The sequence below is a fragment of the Diadema setosum genome, chromosome 2, assembly GCF_964275005.1.
Source record: "Diadema setosum chromosome 2, eeDiaSeto1, whole genome shotgun sequence".
NCBI lineage: Eukaryota > Metazoa > Echinodermata > Echinoidea > Diadematoida > Diadematidae > Diadema > Diadema setosum.
Window position 1 is genome coordinate 33,380,874 of NC_092686.1, and position 25,991 is coordinate 33,406,864.

The 25,991-nt window shown below is 37.9% G+C and overlaps 2 protein-coding genes across 2 annotated transcripts; both read right to left on the reverse strand.

Annotated features, from left to right (window-relative positions):
- Positions 1-384: 384 nt before the first annotated feature.
- LOC140244274 (uncharacterized) lies at positions 385-3,348 on the reverse strand. Its single transcript, XM_072323921.1, has 3 exons — positions 3,051-3,348; positions 2,503-2,619; positions 385-824 (listed from the first exon to the last, which is right to left on the reverse strand). The coding sequence occupies exons 1-3, from the start codon at positions 3,346-3,348 to the stop codon at positions 385-387; spliced, it is 855 nt and encodes a 284-aa protein (XP_072180022.1).
- A 1,785-nt stretch (positions 3,349-5,133) lies between these two features.
- Positions 5,134-24,528, reverse strand: LOC140244282 (paired box protein Pax-5-like). The gene is made up of 4 exons (XM_072323931.1): positions 24,453-24,528; positions 7,280-7,500; positions 5,422-5,573; positions 5,134-5,173 (listed from the first exon to the last, which is right to left on the reverse strand). Exons 1-4 carry the CDS (start codon positions 24,526-24,528, stop codon positions 5,134-5,136), a joined length of 489 nt encoding a protein of 162 aa, XP_072180032.1.
- Between the last annotated feature and the right edge of the window lie 1,463 nt (positions 24,529-25,991).

The window sequence follows — 25,991 nt, forward strand, 5'->3', positions numbered from 1 at the left end:
GTTTGAAGTCGTGGACGTACAATATTCTGTATCTGGCATAGCTGCGGGTGTTTTTCTATGGTGTTTGGAAGTAGACGCCAAAGCTACGAATGACAAATGCACATACAGGGGCGGAATGAAGCTGATGTTTTTAATGTCTACCTAGGTGAAGAAAGAATCTTCATTAGAGACCTACGACGATGATAAAGTGTAACAAAGTCTATTTCACCAGACGGAGATTTTATTCGTTTTCCACTATAAGTGCATTCAAGGTAAATCCACTACATCGCCAGTGTGATACTTCCCAGTCTTGAAAACATGAAAAACAAGATAATATTCATGGAAGCTAATTATGCTAAATAGATGGCTAAGATATGCTATCCTCATCTTGTGCGCATGTGCAGATCATGTGCACGAGGTTGACTTCACATCAACCATGCCCTTCCCAAGATCCATGGGTCGCACGAACGTCCAACAGCCCGTGGCCGAATTCAAAAACAAGGGAAAAGGCGCCAACTGTAGAGATCCTGGCGAAGCGAGAACATTCCCATCATGCCGTCTGAGCGGAAGGAAGCCGGCGGCATGCGGCGGGGGAACAGCGGCAGCCGACGCAGAGGCTGCGGCCGCCGAAGCAGCAGCTGCAGCTGCAGCAGCCGAGAGGGCGAGGCTGTGCGGGCCGTTGACGCCGGCTCCGACGGGTAGGAATAATCGTGTGGCCGCGGCGAGACGAGAGGCGGCGGCCGATGCGGTGGCGACTGGAAGGCCCGACATATCGGCAAGTGGCGTGCCGGAGATCATGTGGTGGGTACTACCACTACTCTTACTGCTTGGATAGAATGCTGACAAAGGTGCTCCTTTAAGTTGATAGCCGTCGATAGAAGAATATGTAGAGAGAAATAGAAAGAGAGGTGATGTCAGAAAACATTAAAGAGATGGCATAGTTATTGGTTGAGATGGGAATTCAGATCATTTTCTTTTTGCGAGAGAATGAGAAACCACATAAACTGCATGAAATAGTGAAGAGCATACAAGAGGATTTAAAATTCTATGTGATGAAAATTATCTTTGAAAAGGTTGAAATATCCAAAAACAAAATAAAACAAAGTCGTCTTAATAAAAGGTGGGACCTAAGGGACCTTTTTGAGTTCGGATGTCTCGGCCATTTCAAAACCGATTTTCATCAAATAATAATACTTATTTTTAAATCCTCTTAGATGCTCTGTACTATCTCATAATTATAAGCGGTTTCTAAGTACACATATCTCCCCAAAAGTTAAAGTCTGAATCTCCATCTCAACCAAAACTATACCATCCCACAAAAAGATGATTTACCTTATATACGTAATACTATATTGTGTGAACATGACTGCATGTGTGTGTGAGAGTTGTGTGTGTATGTGTGTGTGTATATATATATATATATATATATATATATATATGCCTACATGTAAAAATACACTAGCACATGCAGCTTGTAGGTAATTATATTGGCGAACGAGCCCCTCAGCGACCAGCAGCCAGAATGGTCGAAAATAGGGTCATTGAGAAAGACTGGAGGCAAAGACTAGTTTCACATCTTCAGAAGACTGCTCCACTGGGATCTCTGTCAGATAAAATCTGAGCCAAGCCAGCAACATTCTGATGCATGCTTAACAAAAACGCCAATAAAGGCATGTTGTGTACTAATTTAATGATGACAACTATAAACGTAATGATGATTATGATAATAATAATAATAAATAATAATAATAATAATGATGATAATGACAATAATAATAATGATAATAGTAATAATAATAATGATGATGATGATAATGATAATAATAATAATAATAATAATAATAGTATATAGTAATAACACGTACTATCATCACTATCATTATTATCATATTTGCTGCCATCCTTATTACTATTACTAGTTCTGCACTGTTGTCACAAAGGATGTCCGAACAATCCGCATCTACAATACAACATTGCATTAAGGATTGTATTCAGCAGACAATTATTTTTTAAAAAGGCAAATCTTAGAAAAAAATCGACTTTGCGAAAAAAAAAAAAGATAGGGAACAAAATATACAGACCAAAAGATAAGCTTGCTTGTTCATCATGCAAACGCGCTCTACAAAGGAGCGTCGTGGGAGCCCCATGGTGCAGTGGACCAAGCTTTGCATGTTAAATCCTAAGATGGTAATTCCTCAGAGTATCCAGAACAAACATGCCAAAGTCTGTGGCGCAGTTATACAATTAAGTGTACCTGTCAATCAATGCTGGGGTGATCTAACAACAGCGCCCTCTAGAGAGAGCACTTGTGAGAGTACTATCACTAAGGTAGTAACCTTTTTTTCGATCATTACTCCGACTACTAGTATCATCATCATCATTATTCCATCGTCGTCACTTTTTCATCATAATATTGTCATCATTACTAAGTATCGTTATATCATTATTGTCATTATCTTTATCATAATTATCCCTATTACTGCTATTATAATCATTGCTTTTGTTACAACCAATATTTCTATTTTTTTTCTATACCTTCCATGGCTCTCCGTCTTTCGCGCTCCTCTGCGAGGCAAAACTCGCCTCTCCCGTGTTCCCCTATATGCGATCTTGGCGATGATGGCGCTGTTGATGAACGTTCTGTTTTGAGAGTTCGTGGTAACTGATGGGCGTACATTGACGATAACAGTGGTAGATGAGCAAGAGGCTGAATTTCTTTCTTTGTCCGTACTACAGGAGGAGAAAATAAGAAGAGTACCATTTTCAGCAAAGAAAGTTAGGAAAAGCACGTTGCGGGCCAAATAGTTAAATTACAGGTAAAAGTCGTCTTCAGTGGTGAAGAGGGCCTTTATATCTCAGTAAAGTAACTTCAATGCCGCGACTTTTGTTCATAGTCAACGTGATAATCCTTTGGCCATAGTTGAGCGCAATAAATCATGATTATTTTCTATAGGTTAATTCATTTAAGCAATAATAAATAAAGAATGAAAAAAATTAAACGCTCTACAGAAATTGTCTTCATAAATGGTATATCACTTTAATTCTCGTCAGAGGACTAATACCGCCCTCACCATGTTCGCCCAGCGTTGAATCGACATCCGTCTGAACACCTTCGTCCTCTTCGTCGTTTTCCGGCGGCGGTCTCTCTTTGGTCTCCTCCACGTGTTCTTTCCCTTCCTTCCGCTCCAACCCACCTGTCTCCCCCTCCTCGCACCGCTGCTGCTGCTCGCAGTCTGCACTGGCCGGCGACAGCATTTCCAGGCTGGCTAGCCGTTGGTGATGCCCATTGGCTAACTCCATCAGACGGTTGCTAAGATACGGCGTCATGGGCGGGTCTGGCGGGGAGAGACCCTGTGCACTGTGCGTCATGCTGCCGCCTGTGACTCCAGCGAGGCGTGGTATCGGGGCGGGCAGGCCTGTACTGTTCTGTAGCCATAGCAACAAGATTAATGATCAAATAATCTCCGCTTAAAGCACTGTACGGTAAAACATTATCATGGCATGCAACAATTTCGCGCATATTTTGCCATGACATCCTCAGAATTTTGAGTTTCCGAATATCATAGCGTGCAATAACGCTTCATATTTTCATCTCCACAACCAGTTTCTGACCTCTCCCACATGGTGCATAATGTATCTCGTATATGTTGTGATTATTTTTTATTTCACATAAGGAGAGAATACTAAATTCCAATCAGATCAACAGAAGAGAATAATTACCAATCAACTGACATTTTTATTGATATATTCTATATACCTTCATATCTACTGACAGTACCTACATAGGCTTACAGACATCAGGGCCCCATTTGCTTATGATGCTTATGATGTCAACTTTTGCTGCAATGGCAAATGTCATGATAATGCAAGATTTCTGGTTTCTGACTGGTTGTTGCTACTGGAAGTTGCTATTCGAACAAGAGTGTTGCTATCCTGACAGTTTCGTTTCCTCATCTTTTTTCTGAAATGGAACCCAGGAGTCATGAGTATTATTGAGATCAATTCAGTTTATCTCCAATATCACAAATTCTTTCAAATACAAAGTTGTTGACTGATGTACCACAATGATGACAGACTTATGCAGTTCTCAGACCCTGTGGAGAATGGTGATGATAATGAATTCTTTCTAAGTCCAGAAATTACCACCATCCAGCGATGTTGCTTTTAAATTCAAACACTTAAAATTCCATTGGCGTCATCAACGTTGGCGTAATTATCATTTTTATCACCACCTACACCTGAGAATCGATGCAGATTAGAAATGATCTGGGCTGGGAGTTACGATTAATAATCAGTGAAATCCAACTACGGGGAAAATCACAACACAGAATGTGATTGGACTCTAATTGCCATCATAATCGTTATGCTAATCACTGCTAATCGATTGGGACACTATATCACAAAATAATAACCTTGGCCATTGTTACTGTCATCAACATGATTGCATTCATTAACACCACTATCATCAAATTCATCTCTATTATTGTTATCAGTGCCAATAATATGACCCAATGCCACCACAGTTACAATTTCATATTATCATCGCTATGTTCATATTCTACATCAGACAATGTCATCATCACCGTCTTTATTGTGATTACGTCATCATCCCCGTAGTCATCGTTGTCATGGAAGTTATACCACCATCATCATATTGTCTAACTCCTTCATCCTCATCATTATCATAGTCAATTACGATACTATCATCATTATAATCATCGTGATCAACATCCTTACAATCATTATTAGCATCAACATCATTATCACCATCATCATCATCTACATTATGAGGCCCCATCCATTTCAAGCTTAATTCCTCACGATGGTGGTCTCCTGCATTGAATTATCTCTGTTATTTACTGAAAATATATCTTATTGTATGTTTCTGTATGATATTGCTCAATACAGTTGCATAACGTGTATCTATTTGTGTAATGCTATATTATCGTTTTTAAGTCACTGCTCTTGTTATTCTTTATGTTTGTGCCTTTGAAATTTGTATTCAATTTATATAATGCGGAAATAAATTAAAATAAATCAAATTAAAAATCATCGTCATCATCATCGTCATCATCGTCATTAATCGTTAACATCATCCCGAGAAACAAGGCAACCAACCTACTGTTTTTGACTGTCATGTGCTAAGACAGACCGCTAATGGGTTATCAATATGACATTCTTTCCATATTTGTTGTGGTTTGTTTCGTGGATTTCCAAGATCAGTGATACACCTGAACCCCTCTACAAAATTGCAAAGCCCTGTTGACAATGCTGGTCAGGGCTTTATATTCTACCACTTTTCTACCACCTGTTCTACCACCTTTCTATATCATTGATTGGCATGTAGTCTTTGTTATTTGCTCTTCTATTGATACGCGAATAAAATATCACTGCCGATGCCAAAAGTCGCTCACCTGGTCCTGAATGTAGAAGGTTCCATTTCGAATGATGCGGTTGATGGAGCTGATACTGGGGATGGTATTCTTGTCACACACTCGCTCCCTGAGCAGACGATCTCGAATCTCCCAAGCGAAGATGGACGGATTCTTGCGCTTGTAACTCATTATCTTCTTGACGACAAGGGGCGTGGCAACCTGTTGAGATATATTTATGTGCACAGGCACGCATATACACTTATTTAAAATCATTTAAAATTATTCAAAATTATTCTGAAAACTCATCTTTTTAATTAGTTGTATCTTTTTTTTTTTTTTGAGGCGCACACAATTAGTTATCAATTATTGTATCACTGTATGACATGTATTATTTTCCTTCTTTTCATTACTCTTATTTTGGTTTTCATTGTCCTTATGTTATTTTGTTTTCTAGTTTTTTATATGAATAGCATCAGTGCGAGCGATTAGAAACACTCAATAAAGCACCATAATAATAAATGAAATTCTTCTTCTTCTTCTTCTTCTTCTTCTTCTTCTTCTTATTCTTATTATTATTATTATTATCATTATTATTATTGTTATTATTATCATCATTATTATTATTATTTTCATTATTATTATTATTATTACATCCACATACCATAACACACACAGACACGTGCACACACAAAAAAAAAAGATTAAAAAAATGTTTGTGAATATCATCAGTCTATGCTGTAGTCCGTGTCACAATGCTCTATGAATGGCAGAAGGAAAGACAGAAACTACGAGCTCTCTTTTTTTTAGCAGTCCGCTCCATTTCCACTAAATTTTGTTTGGTTTTCTATTTGTCATAAAAGACATAAAATTTATTGCATTTCATCTCATAGTATTTCCCTTGATTAAAATGTTGCAATGATTTTGTGTCATTTGTCATGAAAGACATAACATTTATTGCATATCAATTCAAAATATTATTTTCCTCGGTTACAATGTTGTATTGATTATGTGTCATTATGCGTATTCAAACGTTTATTTGCGATTGCATTTCTGTTGAAAATGAAATAAATTAAATAGAATGAAATGACAGGAAGTGGCACCTTAAAATCGTTTTATCACTACAAACCTCTGAATTAACATTTGTTGACGAGTGATATTGCATGCCAACCCTGCAGAGTATGCAATTGTTTTTCTTCTTCAAATAAGTATGTACATGCATTTTGCGATGTCTTTATGATTCGCATCGGACTTAGTCTAGCCCTTACAAATTACGTATTAAAGCAACACGATTTGTAAAATACATGCTTTGTATCATGTTTTATCCTTTGTCGGATGGACATGAAAAACTAAATTGAACTATTTTGTCAGGACGAAAATAGAGCAATAATGACGATAATGACAATGTTAAGATGATGATGATGATGATTGCAATGATGCAAGTAATAATGATAATAATGATAGTAATAATAATAATAATTGTATTCATTATAATTACAAAGATTAATAATAGTAATACTACTACTACTACTAATAATAATAATAATAATAATAATAATTGTATTCATTATAATTACAAAGATTAATAACAATGACGATTATAACAATAGGTCTAATGATGAGATGATGATTATAATGATGATATTGATAATGATGATAATTATTTACGAAGAGACTATAAAGAAAGCACCGCTTCTCTCTTCAACGGGTCCTAAACGAGTCATAGAAACATAGGATGTAAAACCTGACGACAGCGAGGTTTTTTCCTTCTCTGCCTACTCAGAGATGACTTTAAACTGGTGTATTTTCGAATATCGATTGAAGTTGATGTTTTAAAGTTTTGGAACACATAAACAAATTGCTTCACTACCGCATTTAAGAATGATTTGTACATCCAAAAAGGGAAGTTCAATGATGCCGCCACGAACCTTGGGTTTGCTCCCGCCGATGTTCCCCGGTGCGATGGAGCCGGTCTCGTAGTAGCGACTCAGGATCTTCGAGACACAGCCGTGCGACACAAGGAGCTGACGCGAGATGTCACACGGACGCACGCCGAGCTGGGCCAGCTCCACGATCCGTGCACGGACACACACGGGGAGAGGGCGGCCGTTCACGAACACGCCGCCCAACTGGTTCACGCCTGCCTGACCTGTAAGGTGATGATGATGATGAAATGGCGGACAGAATAAACAAGTCGTGTCAAAATAAAATTTGACCATCCAAAGGACCACTTTACAACACCGTTGAGATCTTGCGTAGAATAGTTGTCAATGTCCAAAACAAATTTAAGAAAAAAGGATAAAAATAATCAGTTCTTGCTGTCTTTTCCAATATACCAGTGCTATGATATCACTACTTGACAAGAGAATGCATAATAATCATTTAACCGGCATGAGAGAATTATATTGATCGATTGAACTGAGACAAGATATTACCTTCTTTCAAATGTTCACTCCCCTCCTTTTCTCTCTCTCTCTCTCTCTCTCACTCTCTCTCTTTCTCTTTATGTATGTATATGATTGTCCATATTTCTTCTCTCTTTATCAATCTATCAACCTATCAATAAATCAATCTATCCATCTATCTATCAACCTATCTATCTATTAATCAATCTATCTATCTGTCTGACTATCTATCTATCTATCTATCTATCTATCTATCTATCTATCAATATAATCTATCGGGGTTTTTTCTGCGTGACAAATGGTGTACTGTGTATATATGTTCATGTATTATTATTACTTGTTACCGTATACTTGATACACATGGCTAAAAGGGTGTTGTCTGGACATTGTTGTGATATTGATATCTCATTTCAAATACGTATTTCTTGATCTATCTAAGTATTGCTGACAATATGCTTTTATCATAGCAGTTAACAGATATTTTTATTCAACGTGATGTCTAAATAAATTTTGGATACATAAGTTATATGCACAATACACGTTTACCGAGGGATCCACGTCTACAAGCTGTGCTTTTAATGCATCGCTCTTTTTCATCGCTTTTTTTTTTACTTATCAATGTCAAAGCATACATTGTTTGTTTTATACTCTCATACACTTATTCGCGTTTACATTTAGTACTATTCTTTGTAGTGTGTATACTTCTGTACTTTTTGCTTGTATATACTTTGGACCATGCATCGCCTTTTGATCGATGGAAATAAAAAAATGATTTGAATCTATCTATCGATCTATCTGTCTATCCATCTATCTATGTATCTATCTATAAAAATTCAATCTCTCCCTGGGCTTTCTTCGATGTTACAATCGATCATCAATTCAAACAAAACGTTAGTATCAACAAAGATTCCTGCAGGCGTCATAAAGTCATGGCGCGGAAAACGTGACACTATACCATGTCGGTGATTTGCCATAGATTAACAAGACCAGACCAACACACCCACACATACACACACACATGTTATTATTATACGTATTCTCTGTTAAGCGAGATAATGACACAGATGGGGGACAATAATGACTTAACTTTGTGTTAAAGACATGCTTGATTGCGATATTCTGTTAGTAACAGCATTTGAATAGGTATGCTTGCAAATCTGCAGCAACACTCGGCTATACATGAAAGATGCCGGTGAAAACGATGTATAATGCATTGAGGAGCAGCGATTGGAATAAAGAGAGTGGGTGCGTCATTGTTAGAGAAAATAAAACACGAAACCATCAGCATAGAAGTGATTTCAGAACAATCCAACAACATGAAAGAAAAAAAAAAACAAGCATCATACATTATGACGTGAAACTTACTTTACAATAACGAGAGCAATTATTGATATCGCTGTCAATGTACGAAACTTTCGTCAAGGTCGCAGCATATACCATTCACACTTAATACCGCCGGGTAATACAATTTTTCTTTTCTTGAGTTTGTAAAGAAGAAGAAGATATCGAGCCTCTGCAATTTGCATTTGTGATAATGTTGATAATGATGATCATGATTACAATGACGACGATAATGATGATGTTGATTTTGATAATGATAGTAATAATGATGAATATGAACATGATGATGATGATGGTGATGATGACGATGATGATGATGATGACGGTGATGATAATGCAGATTATAATAATTTTGATGATGGTGATGATGATGATGATGATAATAGTAATAATAATGATGATGATGATGATGACGATGATGATGAAGATGATAATGATAATGGTGACGATAATGATAATGATGAGCTATTTGTTGTTCTTGGTTTTTTTGAGCGATTCCAGAGAGAAAAAATCATTTCATAGAATGAAATGGCTGTATGACAATTATCCGCTAATCAATACACAGGGAGACTATAATATTAGAGCCATCCATACCCATATGGCTCCGGGCAGACGAACGCGAAAGTATTATAGACAGATGGATAGATAGATTGATGAATAAATAAATAGATGATAGATAAATAAATGAATATTGCTGGAGAAAGGGGGAAGGAAAATGGAGAGGGAGGGAGACTACTACTGATGATGATGATGATGTTGATGATGGAATGGATATTATTCTTCCCCTCTTAAAAAAAAAAAGAACTGTTCAGCGGAGCGTATTCCCCAATAAATTCATACTCTATACTATATATGACCAATCAGCCGTGAACTTTGAGGCGGTCATTTCCTGACAAAGAAAGGGATATCAGTGGGGTATTGTTAAAAGAGACTCTGTGATCCGTGGAGTAGGCTGCCTGTGTATAGAAGTGGTCGGAATCTGAGCACCAATTAGGTGTAATATACCATCTCCCGTTCGAAGAGCTGTAGCCTGCTGGGGATACACTGGTAGTCTGTATTATGAATACGTACAGGCGCCAAGGATCGCAACATGTCATGCCCGTTTATATCATTTTATGCCTCGATCTGCGGACTACGTACTGCAGTTTAGTTAAGTCAGGATAGATCGTCTTAATATTACGCATATCATTATCTAAGACATGCATTGTGATAATCTTTTTTTTTTCGCAAACTTCAGATTGCCCTAAAGAGCACAAAGAGAATTGCTTTGTTATTGAAAAGCAGTGAAATTAATATAGAATATAACAGGGAAATTGGTGCGAAATTGAAATTATTTTTTTTTCATATTAATTCTTATCATGCTCAAGTTGATATTCATAGTAAAATCAGATTAATTTATCATAAATACAGTTACGTGAGTTCAAAGTTTCACATGGTGTACCTAAATATTCATATCTCAACCTTATGTTCAAGGTGGCTGACGTGATGACGTAATAAAATCAGCAAATCAAAATTTCCTATTTAGTTTTTGGACAAAAATTCTTTGAAATAAATTTATGATCAATTTTGATAAGTTAAACAAGTGAAAACACTTGACCCTTTCCTTCTTCATGTCATAGTTGATAGGTTACTGCAACACTGCACAAATTTAGGTGCCGAGCATGATAGCTTGTTCTTTTGATTTCAATTCAAAAAGGCAATTTGTCAGTGAAGACTCGTGTGTAGGTCAATTGGAGACTTGTGGGACCACGACATTATCACCTCATCATATAGGTGTTTGTAGTTACAGTTAATGTTATTCCTTTTGTGACAACGAAACTCTGAAGATTTCTTTTGAACAGATTCTGATGAAATCGTTACCGTTCTGTTATGTGCTTTTAAACTCCATTCACTAAAAAACAGCATGAACATGGTATGGCATTGGTGTGGAAGTATAAACGGACAAATTAATGACAAAATGAATGCAACCGTCTAATTGCTGATGTCTATATACGAGCAAACACAACCAGATCAATCTCGACCTCCTGACTGTGTATGTGTGACATACCTATATAGAACATATATATATATATATATATATATATATATATATATATATATATATATATATATGTGTGTGTGTGTGTGTGTGTGTGTGTGTGTGTGTGTGTGTGTGTCTGTCTGTCTGTCAGTCTGTCTTCATGTCTGTGTGTGTATTTGTATAATACACCTAGATAGTATGTTTTAATAGCACTTTCATTGTAACATTTAAAATTTATGTATTCATATAAATAATGTATATTATGATGTCACATACAATATTATATTTTGTAGCAATATCATTTGATGTCAATTATACATGTTCTGCAGCCTTGCGCAGTCATTCATGTGTATGATAACGTCCCAAAATAAATTCCTATCAATTAGATAACTTTGACTTTCCGTGAAATAATTGCATCAAATGCCTATATCTTTCCAGTGTCGAGTGTACAAGAATAGCGCTGAAAGTCAATATTAAATGTAAATTTTAACGAAAGAAGAGAGACCGAGATGCGCAAACAGAGCTGGGAAGTATCTCATTAACTAAAGAATCTAAGACGGGGGCAAAAGGTGTGACACTATACACTCATGAGATAAACACCGTTTTGAGGTAACAAGTTTGCTGATTTAACTCACAATAAACACTTAATTATACTGTTTTGAATCTGAAATTGGTATATAATGATTGGGTAGGATTGATATAACTATACTGTTATGTAAGCCTGTCTTTCACAGACTTGATATTACAGTGACACAATCATTTTGATTCAATTCATAAATTGCTTCGATTTTTTTTTTATGGCTGTCCTGGCGTAAGTTCTTTTCCTATAGCAGTTACTTATGGTATTTCTATATCGATGTGATTATCAACGCGCAGTGGATTCATCTGTTGTTCTGCGTTTAGAAACAGTCACTTGATGTGTCAACACACATTCAAAAGTGACACTAAACTATGTTTAATTCTGTTTGAATCATTCGCGAGTACGTCGTCTGTCATGTCTGTTTGCCAAAAATGAAGAATTTGTTCGCAAAAACCGATAAGTCCATTTTTGAAGATTTTAAGTACGGTCTCTGTCATAATGTACAAAATAATACCTTTTAAATGATATATTGGTCACTACATATAAAGGTACATTTTTGAAGTTATGGTCAAAAGAAGCAAAGAATTTCTTATTATTCTCTTTATTTTTCTTGACCTTTAATCGCAGATATCTCCATTTGGCAAATATGGACTTATCGGTTTTTGCGAACAAACTTCATATTTACTACCACATTATTATCGCAATCATTATCGTCGCACTTTTCGATGTCGAATACGACATCGAAATGTGCGGACACACATAATCATACTTCGACTTGGCCCATAGAGTGGATCTGAGAGATCTATAACGGTATGACAGAAAAGAGGGACGCTGACGGCAAACTCCTATTGCTCATGGTGTCGACATAATTTCTTCTCCTTCTTCTTCCTCTTTTTCTTTTTTTTTATGGCATCTTCGTTATTCATTAATCCCTGCTGTAAAATAGATTTTCAGTTTTATAGCAAAAAGAAAAAAAAAAGAAAGAAAGAAAGAAAGAAAGAAAGTGTATCATGCACCATAATTTGCTCACTCTAACCTTAAAGGGGATGGCTAGTAACCGATCAGTGGGAATCAGTGGGAATGCTGAGGGATGATTGTTCCAATCCTTGTGGGATTCATTTAAGAGTACATTATATATCTACTGTTGTGTGAAAACTATTTGCTTCAGAACGGTCTCGTATTCAAGTAATGTGCAGATTAATGCCCCGTCACTGACCAGGGACGCTTACCTGGAAGCATTAAACTGCACATTACTTGAATATGAGACCATTCTGAAGCAAATAATTTTCACACAAGAATAGATATATAATGTACTCTCAAATGAATCCCACAAGGATTGGAACAATCATCCCTCAGCATTCCCACTGATTCCCACTGATCAGTTACTAGCCTTCCCCTTTAACCATTTCTTGAAACAGACTGTAGAGATTTATGAAACGTTCATCGTTATTTTGTTCATTACGACACACCAACAAGCCACGTTCGTGGAAAAGACGATGATGCCAGTGAGTCAATTAGCAATACTAGCTATAACAGGGGCTACTTCCGTGTCTGAATATTCTGTTCTTGATGAAATTATGGATCATCTGTAGGGAAAAGAATCACCTGCAGAAAAAGAAAATAGACCACGTTTTTTTAGATCACCCTTGATTATTGTATTTGTTGTGTGGATGAACAAGAACCAATCAGCTTCGAGCACCTGTTGAGGATTTGAGCTTTTGTTCAGCAGTTATATTTGTTTGAACTTGCAAAAATATAACAAGTTTTCATATGAAATTGGCAAGGTTTTTAATTGCCATCTATCTCTCCCTCCCCTCATTATCTAGCTCTATTTCTCTGGCTATGCTTGTCTGTCTGTCTGCCTGTCTGTCTGTCTGTCTGTCTGTCTGTCTGTCTGTCTGTCTCGCTCTGTCTAATTATGTCAATTTATCTGTATATGTCTCTTAGTATTCTTTTAACCGTTCAGTGTCTCGGATTAAAAAAAAAAAATCATTGGTATAAAGAGTTCAGAATGCAGGTCAGTGGACTGGACTGAAGAAACGGACGTGAAAATGGGAAATAAAGATTTCAGTCCCTTTCTTTTGTTCTATTTTGTTTGTTATCTTATAATTCATTGGATGGAACGATTATGGAAGCAATGTTGTGACATCCCAGCTATTAGTCAAATGTTGTGATACATTCGCCACATCGATTTGTAGGCCATAATTCCATTTCATTATGAGACTGAATCACTGGCCTGTAATTGAAGAGCAACCCTGGGTGTTTCTCCAAATATTGTTTCCGCCACTTTACATCAGAAACTAATTTCATTAAATAAAAATGCCACGGATGAAAAAGAAAGACACACTAATCCAAATTCCCGAACAGTATGAGGTAAAAAGAACTTGGAATTTCAAATAGAATTAAGTGAAATCCAGAAAGCCGTTTTAAAGATCAGAGATTTCACTTCTCAGAGAAGGCAACAGCTACATCGTCAAAGAATCAAGTATGCCCTATAACTTTCCTATAAGTTCTTCCACGAAATCATGAATAACGTATTAAAGGATAGGTAGCCATTATAAAGACGTCCCTTCTTTTTTTTAGTGTAATCTAAAAGGGGAAGAAGAAGAAGAAGAAGAAGAAGGAGAAGAAAAGAGAAAAGTCAAGATTGACTGTAGGAATATGTCTCCCACACTTCATGGTGAGAATTACGGCACAGTTGGTGTTTATTCAATGAAAGACAAGTCGGACCTAACATCCTGACATAGGAAATCAAAACGTGGGGAAAGATATCCAGAGTTGTGGAATCAAAGCGAAAAAAAAAAAAAAACACCCAGAAATTCAGATGAGTGCTGGTTGTCAACCACTTCCGTATCCTGGATGCACGGCCTCAGTCAGTGGCGCGGCACACTTCAAGACTTTGAGGGACGTCAGTCTTCTTCTTTCTTCATTCTTTTATTTTCTTTGGCAGGGGGGAATTATCACACAAGGCAGCAAAATTGACAATACTCCTTTTCTTTCCCTTGTTCTACCCTGAGTGTTTACCATCCGAACTCCCCATGATATGCACTCCCTTCCTTTAATCTTGTAATCTACGACAAATTCATTTCACTCCCATCGGCTATTGAAGTGTTTGGTATATCTCCGCTTCGTTTCGTGCTTTGCATCGCGCGTTATCTTCCATGTAATTGTTTAGCGATTTGAAGAGACAATTAGAAAAGGAGGAATCGTTGAGGACTGTCTGTCATTCCTCAGTCATCAACACCAACACCCTGAATGACGAATCAGCTTTGCGGTCTAAAAATGTCCGTGCACCATTCAGTGACTGCATGCGTCTCCCTCCCTATTCCCTCCATCCTTTTCTCCCCCTCTCCCCCTCTTTCAAATAGTACATCGCCAAGATAAACAGAAGTACAGGGGACCTTGCAGACACGCAGCACTCTCCTTGATCAGACTCGTCCAAGCGACTGCAATGAAATCCATGGCAACAGGATAACTACTCTACCGCGACGATACGTCTTTTGGATTAACCATGATCGTCTGTTCGGAGAATAGTGCGGTGCACTCGCAAGGGCGTTTGGGGTCCTATTCTGCTTTTTTTTTTTTTTTTATCGGAACAAACAAGGCGAGATACGAAAATGTATAGATGATGGCGGGGGGGGGGGGCTGTAAAAAAGTCATCCCTCTTTACACTTGTGTTCGTCTCTTTATTGGTATGTGCTTTTCCTTTATTATTCATATCAACAATAATTATTAATTGTGACATCGTCATTGTGACAGCATTGACAATAGATTCTGTTGGGTTTTTTTTTTTTTCATATTCTTCCTGTACCCAAAATTATAAAAGGAAGAGGTTACTGTTAACCTCAACATTACCTATCGACGTATTATTATCTTTTAATCATTAGTCTTTCTTGTACCACGGGTCTACACTACAATGGCTAGTGAGAGAATGTTTTTGCTTTTGTATTTGTTGTTTTTTTGTTTTGTTTTGAAGAAATGCAAGCAGAAAATAATCATCTTGGGACTTGTCTATCCCTATGTTTTTCCCTTAACGTGTGTTTATTAGCGTTTTAGAGGTCTTGGAGATAGTGGCATGATGCTGGAATTTTGAATTCATCATGAAGTACAGAAACGAAATGATACGAGGAAACGCGCAACGAGAGCCAGAGCCAGAGAGAAGGAGGAGGGAGGGGGCGGTAGGGAGAGCGGGAGTTAGGGGGAGAGAGATGGGAAAGGAAAAGACTGAGGAATAAAGGACCCTACCGTTAAGTTTCAGTCTCACCGGCGCCACTGTTAGCAAAATGGCGTTGTCAAGCTCCCACATGGTTACGATGCCATAGTTTGCGATACCACCGCAAAGCTCCCCCGACCGCGTGAGCGCGCGTGCACTTTTTCCCCCTCGACATATGACGATACACTCCGTCACTTACTGGAGATAATTTAGCAATTTTTGCCCATTTACGTCAAAGCAAGTTCTTTCATAACGAAGCAAATCAACTTGGAGTCACCAAGTCAAACACTGGTCTTTGTGGAGCTATACCAGAGGAGGCAGTTGGCCGCAGTGGTTGTTCGTTTTTCTCTTCTCTCTCTTGTCATATTCCGGGCTTTTTTTTTCTATTCCATCTCTTTTATGCTCCGGCGACTTTCAATGCAAATACCTGCATTATCGGGAAGCGAAGCATTGCGCTTATAATACGCAACATCATCATAGAAGAGAAGGGAAAGTCATGAAAACTTTCCACGCAGACGACTCTTTGCGCTATTACGTTACCATGACGATAAAATGATCGAAATCGATTTGTTGGTTCTTTTCTCTTCATCGTGCTCGCCGAGAACCCCCTTTTGATGGACACATTCTATTACAAAAACCCCAGCTAGAGAATCGCCACGTCTCTATTAACATCGGAGCAAGAAGATGTGCCTGATTTTTCCAGTCATATGCTTTTTCGTCACAAACAAGAAAGAAACGAAGAAAATATCCAGCGGGAAAAACACGAACTTTTCTTATGTCATTATATTCAATAGGACCCTCTACGAAGGTTCACATAACCAAACCTTTAGTCCACAGAAACACACACTTTCCCCGCCAATATTGTTCTCTACCATAATACATCTCGCTTGACCTACCAGACAGTGCAGTGCCTATACCACACAAGCCTTTTTCCCCTCAGTTCTTCTATTTTTTTTTCCTCTACTCTCCCTTTTTTTTCCACATTTCTTTTTCTCTTTTTTTTTTTCATTTTCTAAAATCGACACGCCGGGCAAAAATTGATTCAAAATCATACCGGTGTGAAATTGTGGTAGACAGAGAAATGGGCGATTCGAGACACGCATGGACGGCCATGCTCAATAATATTAGCGAACACGCTCAAGTCGCAATGAACTGAGAAATATACAGACGAATTCTGGTGTAAAGTCATGGCATTTACGATATTTTTCACGGTGAACGCTAACAATGGTTTGGATCGTGGCTTGAGAGTTACAGTCAGGTTTAATACACACGACTTGCTTCTTTATATTTATTTTTATTTGCATTTCTTGTACTCTCCCTCCCCGCCTGTCTATCTATCTGCTGCTTCACTCTCGCTCTTGTTAACTCCCTATTTTTTTTTCAACTTCTACTTACGTGTATCTTCTCTACATCACTGCACCATGTCGATTTTTGTGTATTATACGCCAAGTATACACCAATGAATAGTTTTCTTTTCCTTCCTTCACTCATCTTTATACCTTTAGCTTTTTCTTCCTTTTTTTCGCCCTCTTTTTTCTCTCCCTCCCTCCTGCCCTCTGTCCCTTTCGTTTACTCCTTGTTTGTTACCTACTCACGGTGCTGAGAGGAAAATTGATATTGACAAAAAACGAGGGGTTCACCACGCCACGTTTAACTCTCTCCGACCATTATGAGGAGGGATAAGTGTATAAAATGGCCCATCGAACCGTAACAAGGCAGAAGTGCGAGGTATAGCCGAGAACTCATGATTTAGTTGTTACACGCCCGGCTCTAGCCGGGTGAAGACAATGCATCCATTAGGCGTGGCGAATGAGCATCACGCCGCAATTTATTGCACCAGGAGTAATTCTCTCTCTCTTTTTTTTTCTTCTTTCTTTTTTTTTATACCCCTATTCCCCTTTGCGTGTGTTTTTCTTTCATTTTGTTGGCAGACGTTGGTGCATGTTGAAAAAAGCGCGCAGGGGGCGAAGGGGTGAGATTTCAAACTGCTTGTCTACCGATGATTTCACGGGCAGGGAGCCGGGGAACTCTGGGCACACGACATTGACCTTCCCGTGTGCAAAGTGTGATGCGCGTGGCGTATCAACACCGATATTGTATGCAATGACAGAGTTAAGAATTCAGGCCTACCATGTAATGTCTACCGCTGCCATATCTTTTTTTTTTTTTTTTTTTTTTACTTTCTAAATCTTCAATTTTTACGCCATTCAAACAGCCATCCACCTCGGGTGTACTGACATTTAATAATTTTGATAACTACAAGGAACGATCTCATGGCAAGGAATTGACGTAAGATTCATCCATGATAATTCTTGGGGGCTTTTACGCGTAAAATGATGATTTTGGTATCTCGCTTTACTATTCCTCTCTGTGTGTGCATGTGTGCATGCGTGTGTGTGTGTGTGTCTGTGTCTGTGTGTGTGTGTGTCTGTGTGTGTGTCCCCTTGCTTTCACTTTTCTCCCATCTCTCTCTCTCTCTCTCTATTTCTCTCTTTCGTCGCTTTCGTATAACCCTGACCTGCGCGCAAATTTCTGCCTGACAGAGAAATGCAGCGTTAACTCTCGTTTAATGACTTCGTTGATACAACAAGACGAAAACAAAACAAAAGGAAGTACAAATATACGGGGTAGGGGAGGGAGGCACATGGAAACGAAAGGGTAACAAAGGTGTTGATTTCAATTCATTTCATTTCTGCATTTTCTCGAAGTGCGGTGGCAAATATACTTGGTAAACAAACAAAATGAATATAGCATATAATGTAAAAAAAAAAGTTTCTTCTTCGAAACATTGTGTTCATTCTAAATTCAATAGTAACATGATTATGGGATAAAAACGTATTTATGCACCATGCCGATGTGACATAAATAGGATAAACATACAGTATAAAGGCTTTCATCACAAGTAGTGGTAATGGACATACAGCAAGGGAATGTCGCCGTTAGATTTTCAAGACAAAATTTCGAGATAGTAATTAAGTTCTGGTATAGCGCACGGTCAGATTGATAGGATCTATCTCATGCCTTGAATTACACTGATATTCGTATGTGGGGTTTTGGTTTGCTTGTTTGTCTGTTTGCTTGTTGGTGATTTAATTTATGGACAGTGTTGTTCAGTGTGTCTGACATTTCTGTATTATTTATTGTCTCGACGTGCGCGCGAGTGTGTGAGTGTGTGTGCGTGTGTGTGTTCGTATGTGTGTATATACGCATGCGTGCAACCTCTTGCTTCAGGTATAGGCGCAAAACAAATAGAAATGAAGCTATACCAGTGGCATCACACTAATGCATTATCATAGAGGGCAAAATGATATTGTTTCGTCCTGTAACAAGACGGATTATCTTCACTCTATAAAAGCACACACAAATCAGACGCCTGACTTAAAGAATAAAAAAGAAAAGAAAAAAAGATAGCATACCCTGTTTATTGAAGGAATATAATATAATATATTCATAAAATATATAAGATTTTTCTGTCCAAAACAAAGCAACGACCTCGTCACAGTTTCGTTCAACATGAAATAATGAGTGTTATGCTGGACTTGTTTGTTTGTTTGTTTGTTTGTTTGTTTGTTTGTTTATTTATTTATTTATTTATTTATTTATTTATTTATTTATTTATTTATTTATTTATTTATTTATTTATTTATTTATTTATTTATTTATTTATTTATTTATTTATTTATTTATTTATTTATTTATTTATTTGTTTGTTTGTTTTTTGATAGACCAAGTCAGCTTATGGAGACATTGAACTCCATGGAGATGGACAATAAGTATTGTTATTACAATCCATGCGTCAGTATTATATCAGCAAAAACTGATGAAGCTATACAATATTTCTCATCCGGGGTTCTTGTTAAGCGCAGTATGTTTCTCTTTCTGTGCTCGGTATTCTCCGAGTTGTCGTGCTGTTTATTATTGATGCGGTGCAGTCAACCTGAAAATTCAAGGGAACCAAGCGAGATCTGGTCGAGTGTTGATCTGTCAAAATGTCAACATTTTGCCGGCAATAAAGAAAGCGCGTAAAATGAAATGTCAGAAGAAGGATCTCACATGGGTGTAAGGGTCTTTGGTTATTTATCATTATTATAATAATGCACCCGTCTTTGAAGACTTGTTTGTATATATCACTTAAAATCTCTACGCACGGATTTTGACAGCCGTTCCTCGCTGGTCTGTAAGTTCTTCTTTGCCGCTTTTCATTCCCTTTGTGTACTATCGTCTCCCCTCCACTGTATGAACACGCAATAGAATGGAGGCAATCTCATCGATTGCCACTATGAGATGCGTCAGTTTATGCTTCTCGACAAACCATGAGTATAGGTTTGAAAAAAAAAAAGCACACACCAAAACTCACGTGTTTGTGTGCATGCTCGTGTAGCTGACAGTTCCATGCTTTCGAGTTCGTGTCGTGCCAAGTTACTTCCCCTTCCTTCTTTTCTTTCTATCTACACCTCATTTGACCACTTTTTTCTTTTGCACAATCTATTCAAAACCAATAGGTTTAGATAACTGGTAGTTCTCCCCCACCCATCTTTTTTTTTTTCCACTGGTAATATTGAACGTTCTAGCGTTTCGTAATTGAATAATTCGTATGTCTACGCAGGTACAATCCTCTTTGTAATGCAAAACACTTAAGTATAATATATAGGTGAAGACGATGAAGCCTGTTATTGGACGCAAGGGAATGATCTTTGAGACTACTATTCTACCCCCCCCCCCCCACCCTCCCATCTTTTCCATCTCCCATCGCCTGGTTTAAAAAGACCTTATGTTGACATGAAAAATTTGAGACTTTTATAAGATAACTTTCATCATTCTCCTCGCAACACACATTGAAAGTGCAAAGTGATTTGAAAAAAAAAAATCAATGCTTCGCTCTGTTTGCTTGTTTGTGTGTGTATGTGTGTTTGTTTGTTTGGTCGTTGAATGGGTGGTTGATAGGTAGGTTAGTAAAGTGCAAAGTGATTGAAAAAAAAAAGACCAGAGGAGCAGCGTTTCGCTCTGTTTGTTTGTTTGTTTCTTGATTGATTGGTTGATTGGTTGGTTAGTTGGTTGGTTGGTTGGTTGGCTGATTGGTTGGTTGGTCGGTTGGTTGTTTGGTTGACAGGTATATTAGTCGGTCGGTTGGTTGGTCGTTTGGTTGTACATCTTAACATTTTTTATTTTCAACATTATGGCAGCATATTTGCTTTACAACCTATTATGATTATACTACATTTTGACATATTTAGAATAAGCATGTTATTGTTGTTTTTTTATCAGCATGACATGTTTTGCAAATGTATTAATTTTTGTTGAAAGTGAAATTCTTTAAATCAAATGAAATGATAAATGAAATTGACATTGAATCCCCCAGGAGATAGTGATATCCAGTTACTTTCATGTTCGGTAGATAGGCCTCTGAACACCCAATTCCACCACTGCCAGCTTCCACGACTTTTCTAGAGGTCATTTAGTCCTGTAATAGTAGTGTAAGTGTAATTGTTATTCCTCAAACAAATGGTTGCTACAAGAAACGCTCATGACGTTTCTTCTCTTTATATTTTCCTCTCTATGGAGATATATATTTATAATTGGTATTACCATCAGGAGTTTTCCATCCCTTGCAGCTGTATTATTCCTCAAGACTGCAGTTATATCACTAACTGAATAAGTATAATTGATATTTGATAATTCACATATTGATAACTGATGTTACCATCAGGAGTTGCTTTTTTTTTCCCATCCCTTAACAGCTGTATATTCCCTTAAAACTGCAGTCATATCAGTGTTAAAACTATATATACATCAATAGGGTTCGCTTCTTACAGGCATGTTGTTCTTCGTTATGTGGAAAACCATAACATTAATTGTTCTTGTTATAAAGTAAAATAATACATTCAACCTTTTTAAAATCTCATAGTGAAAAGATAACGTTTGGCAAGTATTCTTCATTCTATTTTCCCCCAGTTTGTTTACAGAATAATTGAGCAGTGTTTCCCAAAGGCTGATACTTCGAAGTAAGCAAGGGACATATAAACCTCGTTTCCTTTTTTCCCGCCATTTTTTCTTTTTTGTTTTACCATCACCTTCTGCTGTCCCACACCCTTGATCAATGGCACAGATACGGAGCAAGGTTCCGCATGCGCAGGCCAGCAGGCGATCATTTAGTGTGACGCCACGGACATTTGGGAACTCGGCGAGTTATTTTCACCATTTCGCGGCCCAAGGAGCATGGCATGCCCAGTCAATTGGGGCACCAAATCATCAGCTTTATACCCTCTTTTTTCCCCTCCAACCGTTTGAGACTGAGGCAAAATGAAGAGCTGACAATATCTCATGGCCGAATTTCGATGAAGAACGCTGCATTGGTATTGATAGACTTTTTGATTTGGTTGGGGCGGGTACATAATGCAAGGAAAGGGGGTAGTAAAGGAGTGCAGAAATTCAGCCAAGGTTACACTGGCAAGTTTATATGGTGCTCATATATACAGGCAAAGGTTAAAACGATGCGGCAATAGTGTTAGGCGTCACTGCGGAACCCCCTTGCCAGCGAGAAGTGGTAATTTAGCCCCCATGGACAGCATACGTGACGCACCCGGTCCCGGTGTGCGCTGGGTTAAAGAAAAGAACCAAACGTGCGAAACGACTTGCATTGATTTCAGAGCGAGAATTGAAGACTGTTGCGAGATGAAGCGATATGCTGCCCGGACAGTTGCCTCATAAAAACAAAGAATGAAGGAGAGCCATTTTTGCACTGAGAGCAAAGGGTATATATCTGATTTTATACCAGAAGAGACCAAAATATCAGTAACCAAGTCAGGGACTTTATCACTCCGAGATGTCAAGTATAATTTCCTGGCAAGCCCATCAATTGACTGCTTAATGTTTCTCTTGACCAGGAAGGAGAAAAAAAACTAACAACACTACACTCATGTGCCCAACGTCTTTCTCATGATGGCGGATTGAGGATATCATTTTCATCGTCGATCACGACGGTAATGATCAAACTAATGGTGATTAAAGAGTGATGGAATTAATGAGATAGAGGATAAATTCACAATAATAAATCAACAAATAAATGATAAAAACAAAGATAACACAGAAAATTCTTCATAATGATCATTTCTACACCGGCATACAATCATCGACTGTAATATGTACTGCATCGTTGAATGGAATAAAATTATGAATGCAACAAAAGAAACTTAAACATTACATGTGTATGCGTTTAGTCCACATGCTGTGGGTTGACAGCGCTACACACAATCACTACAATAAATTTTCAAAGTAGATCAATATTAAATGGCATTCAAAGTGTGCAGATTATTGAGTGGTTAAACAAGCAACAACCCGTTTTGTCCTCGCTGCCGCCCCCCCCCCCCCCCGGAAAAAAGCAAACAAACAAACAAAACTCTGGCTTGGGGACATCAATATCATAATTAATTACAGCTCAGTCACAACTGTATGGCTGATAGCAAAGACTGCAAGTAGAAGACCTAGCTACAGAACGTTTTCTGCTTCAATTATGCCCACCGTCACGTCCACCCCCACCGTCCACCGATCAAATATTGACAACATCGATATATTATCATCTGAAGAAAGTGAAGAATGTCTGACAATAATACCTCGTAACAAAGAGATAAGAAATAAATCAAATGACATTAGTTATTGTTTTGGGTTTCAAAAATTGTCAACAAAATTTTGAGTTTTTGTGTAGTCAAGATAAACGTAGATACACACATTTTCACCGATACAACATCGCTTCCACCACCCTCATCGGGATCTTCACTTTTTTTTTTCGCAAAGGTCTTTGTAAAGATTGATGTGATTCGACTTATGTTCACAATATAATGATGCGTGTCTTTGCTTCTCATTTCCGCTTTTTCTCTCGCTTACTGATTTCTTCTATTCCCTCTTATTTTCTCTTGATTCATTTTTTTTTTTACATTCTGTCACCTTGTGCCCTTTACTTTCGAGCAAAACTGAAATCATTGCCGACTCACTTATATGGTACGCGGTTGTGGTCTTTGCATTGCAACTTATATTGATGACACACGTATAATTGATGATTACTCAAAACAAACATAATAGCTTGATTACTATCTTAGATTCAAGTTTATTCTTCCTGTGAAATATATTGATATAATATCACATACTTTGGAAGGGAATGATTCGTAAAAAGGAAGAATGTGCGTTGGGCTTAGAATCAAGAAGATGATTAATACATATTCTTTATCGAATTCACCCATAGCTGTCCCCGCGCAGTGTGATAACAAGATCATATATCTCCCGCAATTATCAGCTTCTGACGGCATTCAAATAATTTGATGGACATGATTTTTTTATCCTTCTCATTCCACAAGATTCTAAATTGAACGCGCTTTTGACAGTTTGTCGTTCGAATTCAACCCTTTCAAATTCGCCCACCCCAAGCTTACATTGGTGTTATGTAGGATGAGGTTCGTCGATAGTGACGACGGAGTTAAAAGTACTTTCCTGGCATCACCCAACACTATATAGCTGGCCGATGCATTTATATAGGCATCCCTGGATCTACGATCCACGCAGGCGGCCAGGATGTTGGCAGCGAGTCTTTGCCGGTAGGAGTGCGCGTTTCTTTTCAGTCTCCGCATCCGGCTGGAATGTTGAACTGCATTCTGACAGTATTATGACATGATATGGAACGTCATTTTCGGACCATGTTCGACGCGGGAACATCTGCCTTCTGCTAAATCATTCAAACACGTCGGAAAATGACACCGACAGAGGCAAATCATTCGTGACATCTTTGTCCTTATCAGACGATTTGCCAACAGCCACGGGACGAACAAGACACGAGCTTAAGAATATTGACTTTAATTCAGTTGGAATATTCGGAAGTCAACCCACTAAGAAACTTTACCGCGCTATCTCCTGATCTTATTGATTTTTATTGTTTTCCACTAATATTTCTCAAAGAGTAACAAGACACCATGCAAATATACCAAGGCAAATGCTTCGAAGAACTTCCAAGATCAACTCAGAAAAACTGCAATCAGCTGTCTCTCGAAAGTGGGTTTATTGAAGAGTACTTTTTTGGGGGGAGGGGGAACGACTGCCATGTGTACATTTCGAGACCCCTACATTGTTCAATATCATCTCAGCGTTTCCAAAGTAAAGCGGTGCCGTAATAAGGAAACAAGAACAATTACTAATTGAGTGTATATGTGTGAGTGTGGGTGTGAGTGTATGTGTATGTATTTGTGTGCAGTTGTTGTTGTTGTTGTTGTTGTTTTCTCTTCTTCTTTTTTTTACCGAATTCTTGAATTGGTGTTGTTAGCTAGCAACTTTGGTACAGGTGTGAAATCTGGTCTATTCCCTAGCTATACTGATACTGTATAAGTATAAACTTAAATCCCCTTTACAACGAAAGGTAAGATAAAAGTTTTAGGAATGCTGATATCCACCTTATCCTTGACACCACAGGTGACACGACATTTGCTCCAGAGACAATTAATGTTCCGATCTTATTTTCTACAAGGACTCAGGGTTGGGATAAGGGTTGTGATATCTTAGGGTTTTAGTATAGACTTAGTTCCTGTGAGGATTAGGATTAGGGTTTTATAGGGTTATATTTGGAAGTAGAATTCACATTTGGCTTAGCGTGTTGATATTTCATGGGGGCAATTGTCGCAGGAGCAAATGTCATGGAACCAGACACCAATACTGAAGAACAAATGCTGACATTAAATATGATCTCCTTGTGAATTTTACTCGAAGTATTACAGAAGAAGCCTCCCCTCCCCTCCCCACATAGACATAACTCAACTACGGAAGAGAATTTTTTCTGTTCTCGGTGGTGTATAAACATCGGGATGATGAGGAGTATAACATGCATGCCTTCTCAGCTGTAGAAATATTTTAACAAAATCATTATGAAAAACAACAACAATGATAACAACAACAACAACAACAGCAACAACAACAACAAGCTATATTATTGTGAATCTGCGAATAAATCAAGATGAAGAAATCTTTGTTTGATAGCCTTCTAACTGAACTAGAAAATGGTACTGATATGCTCTATTACTTCTGATACTGTTTGTTTTGTTTTGAA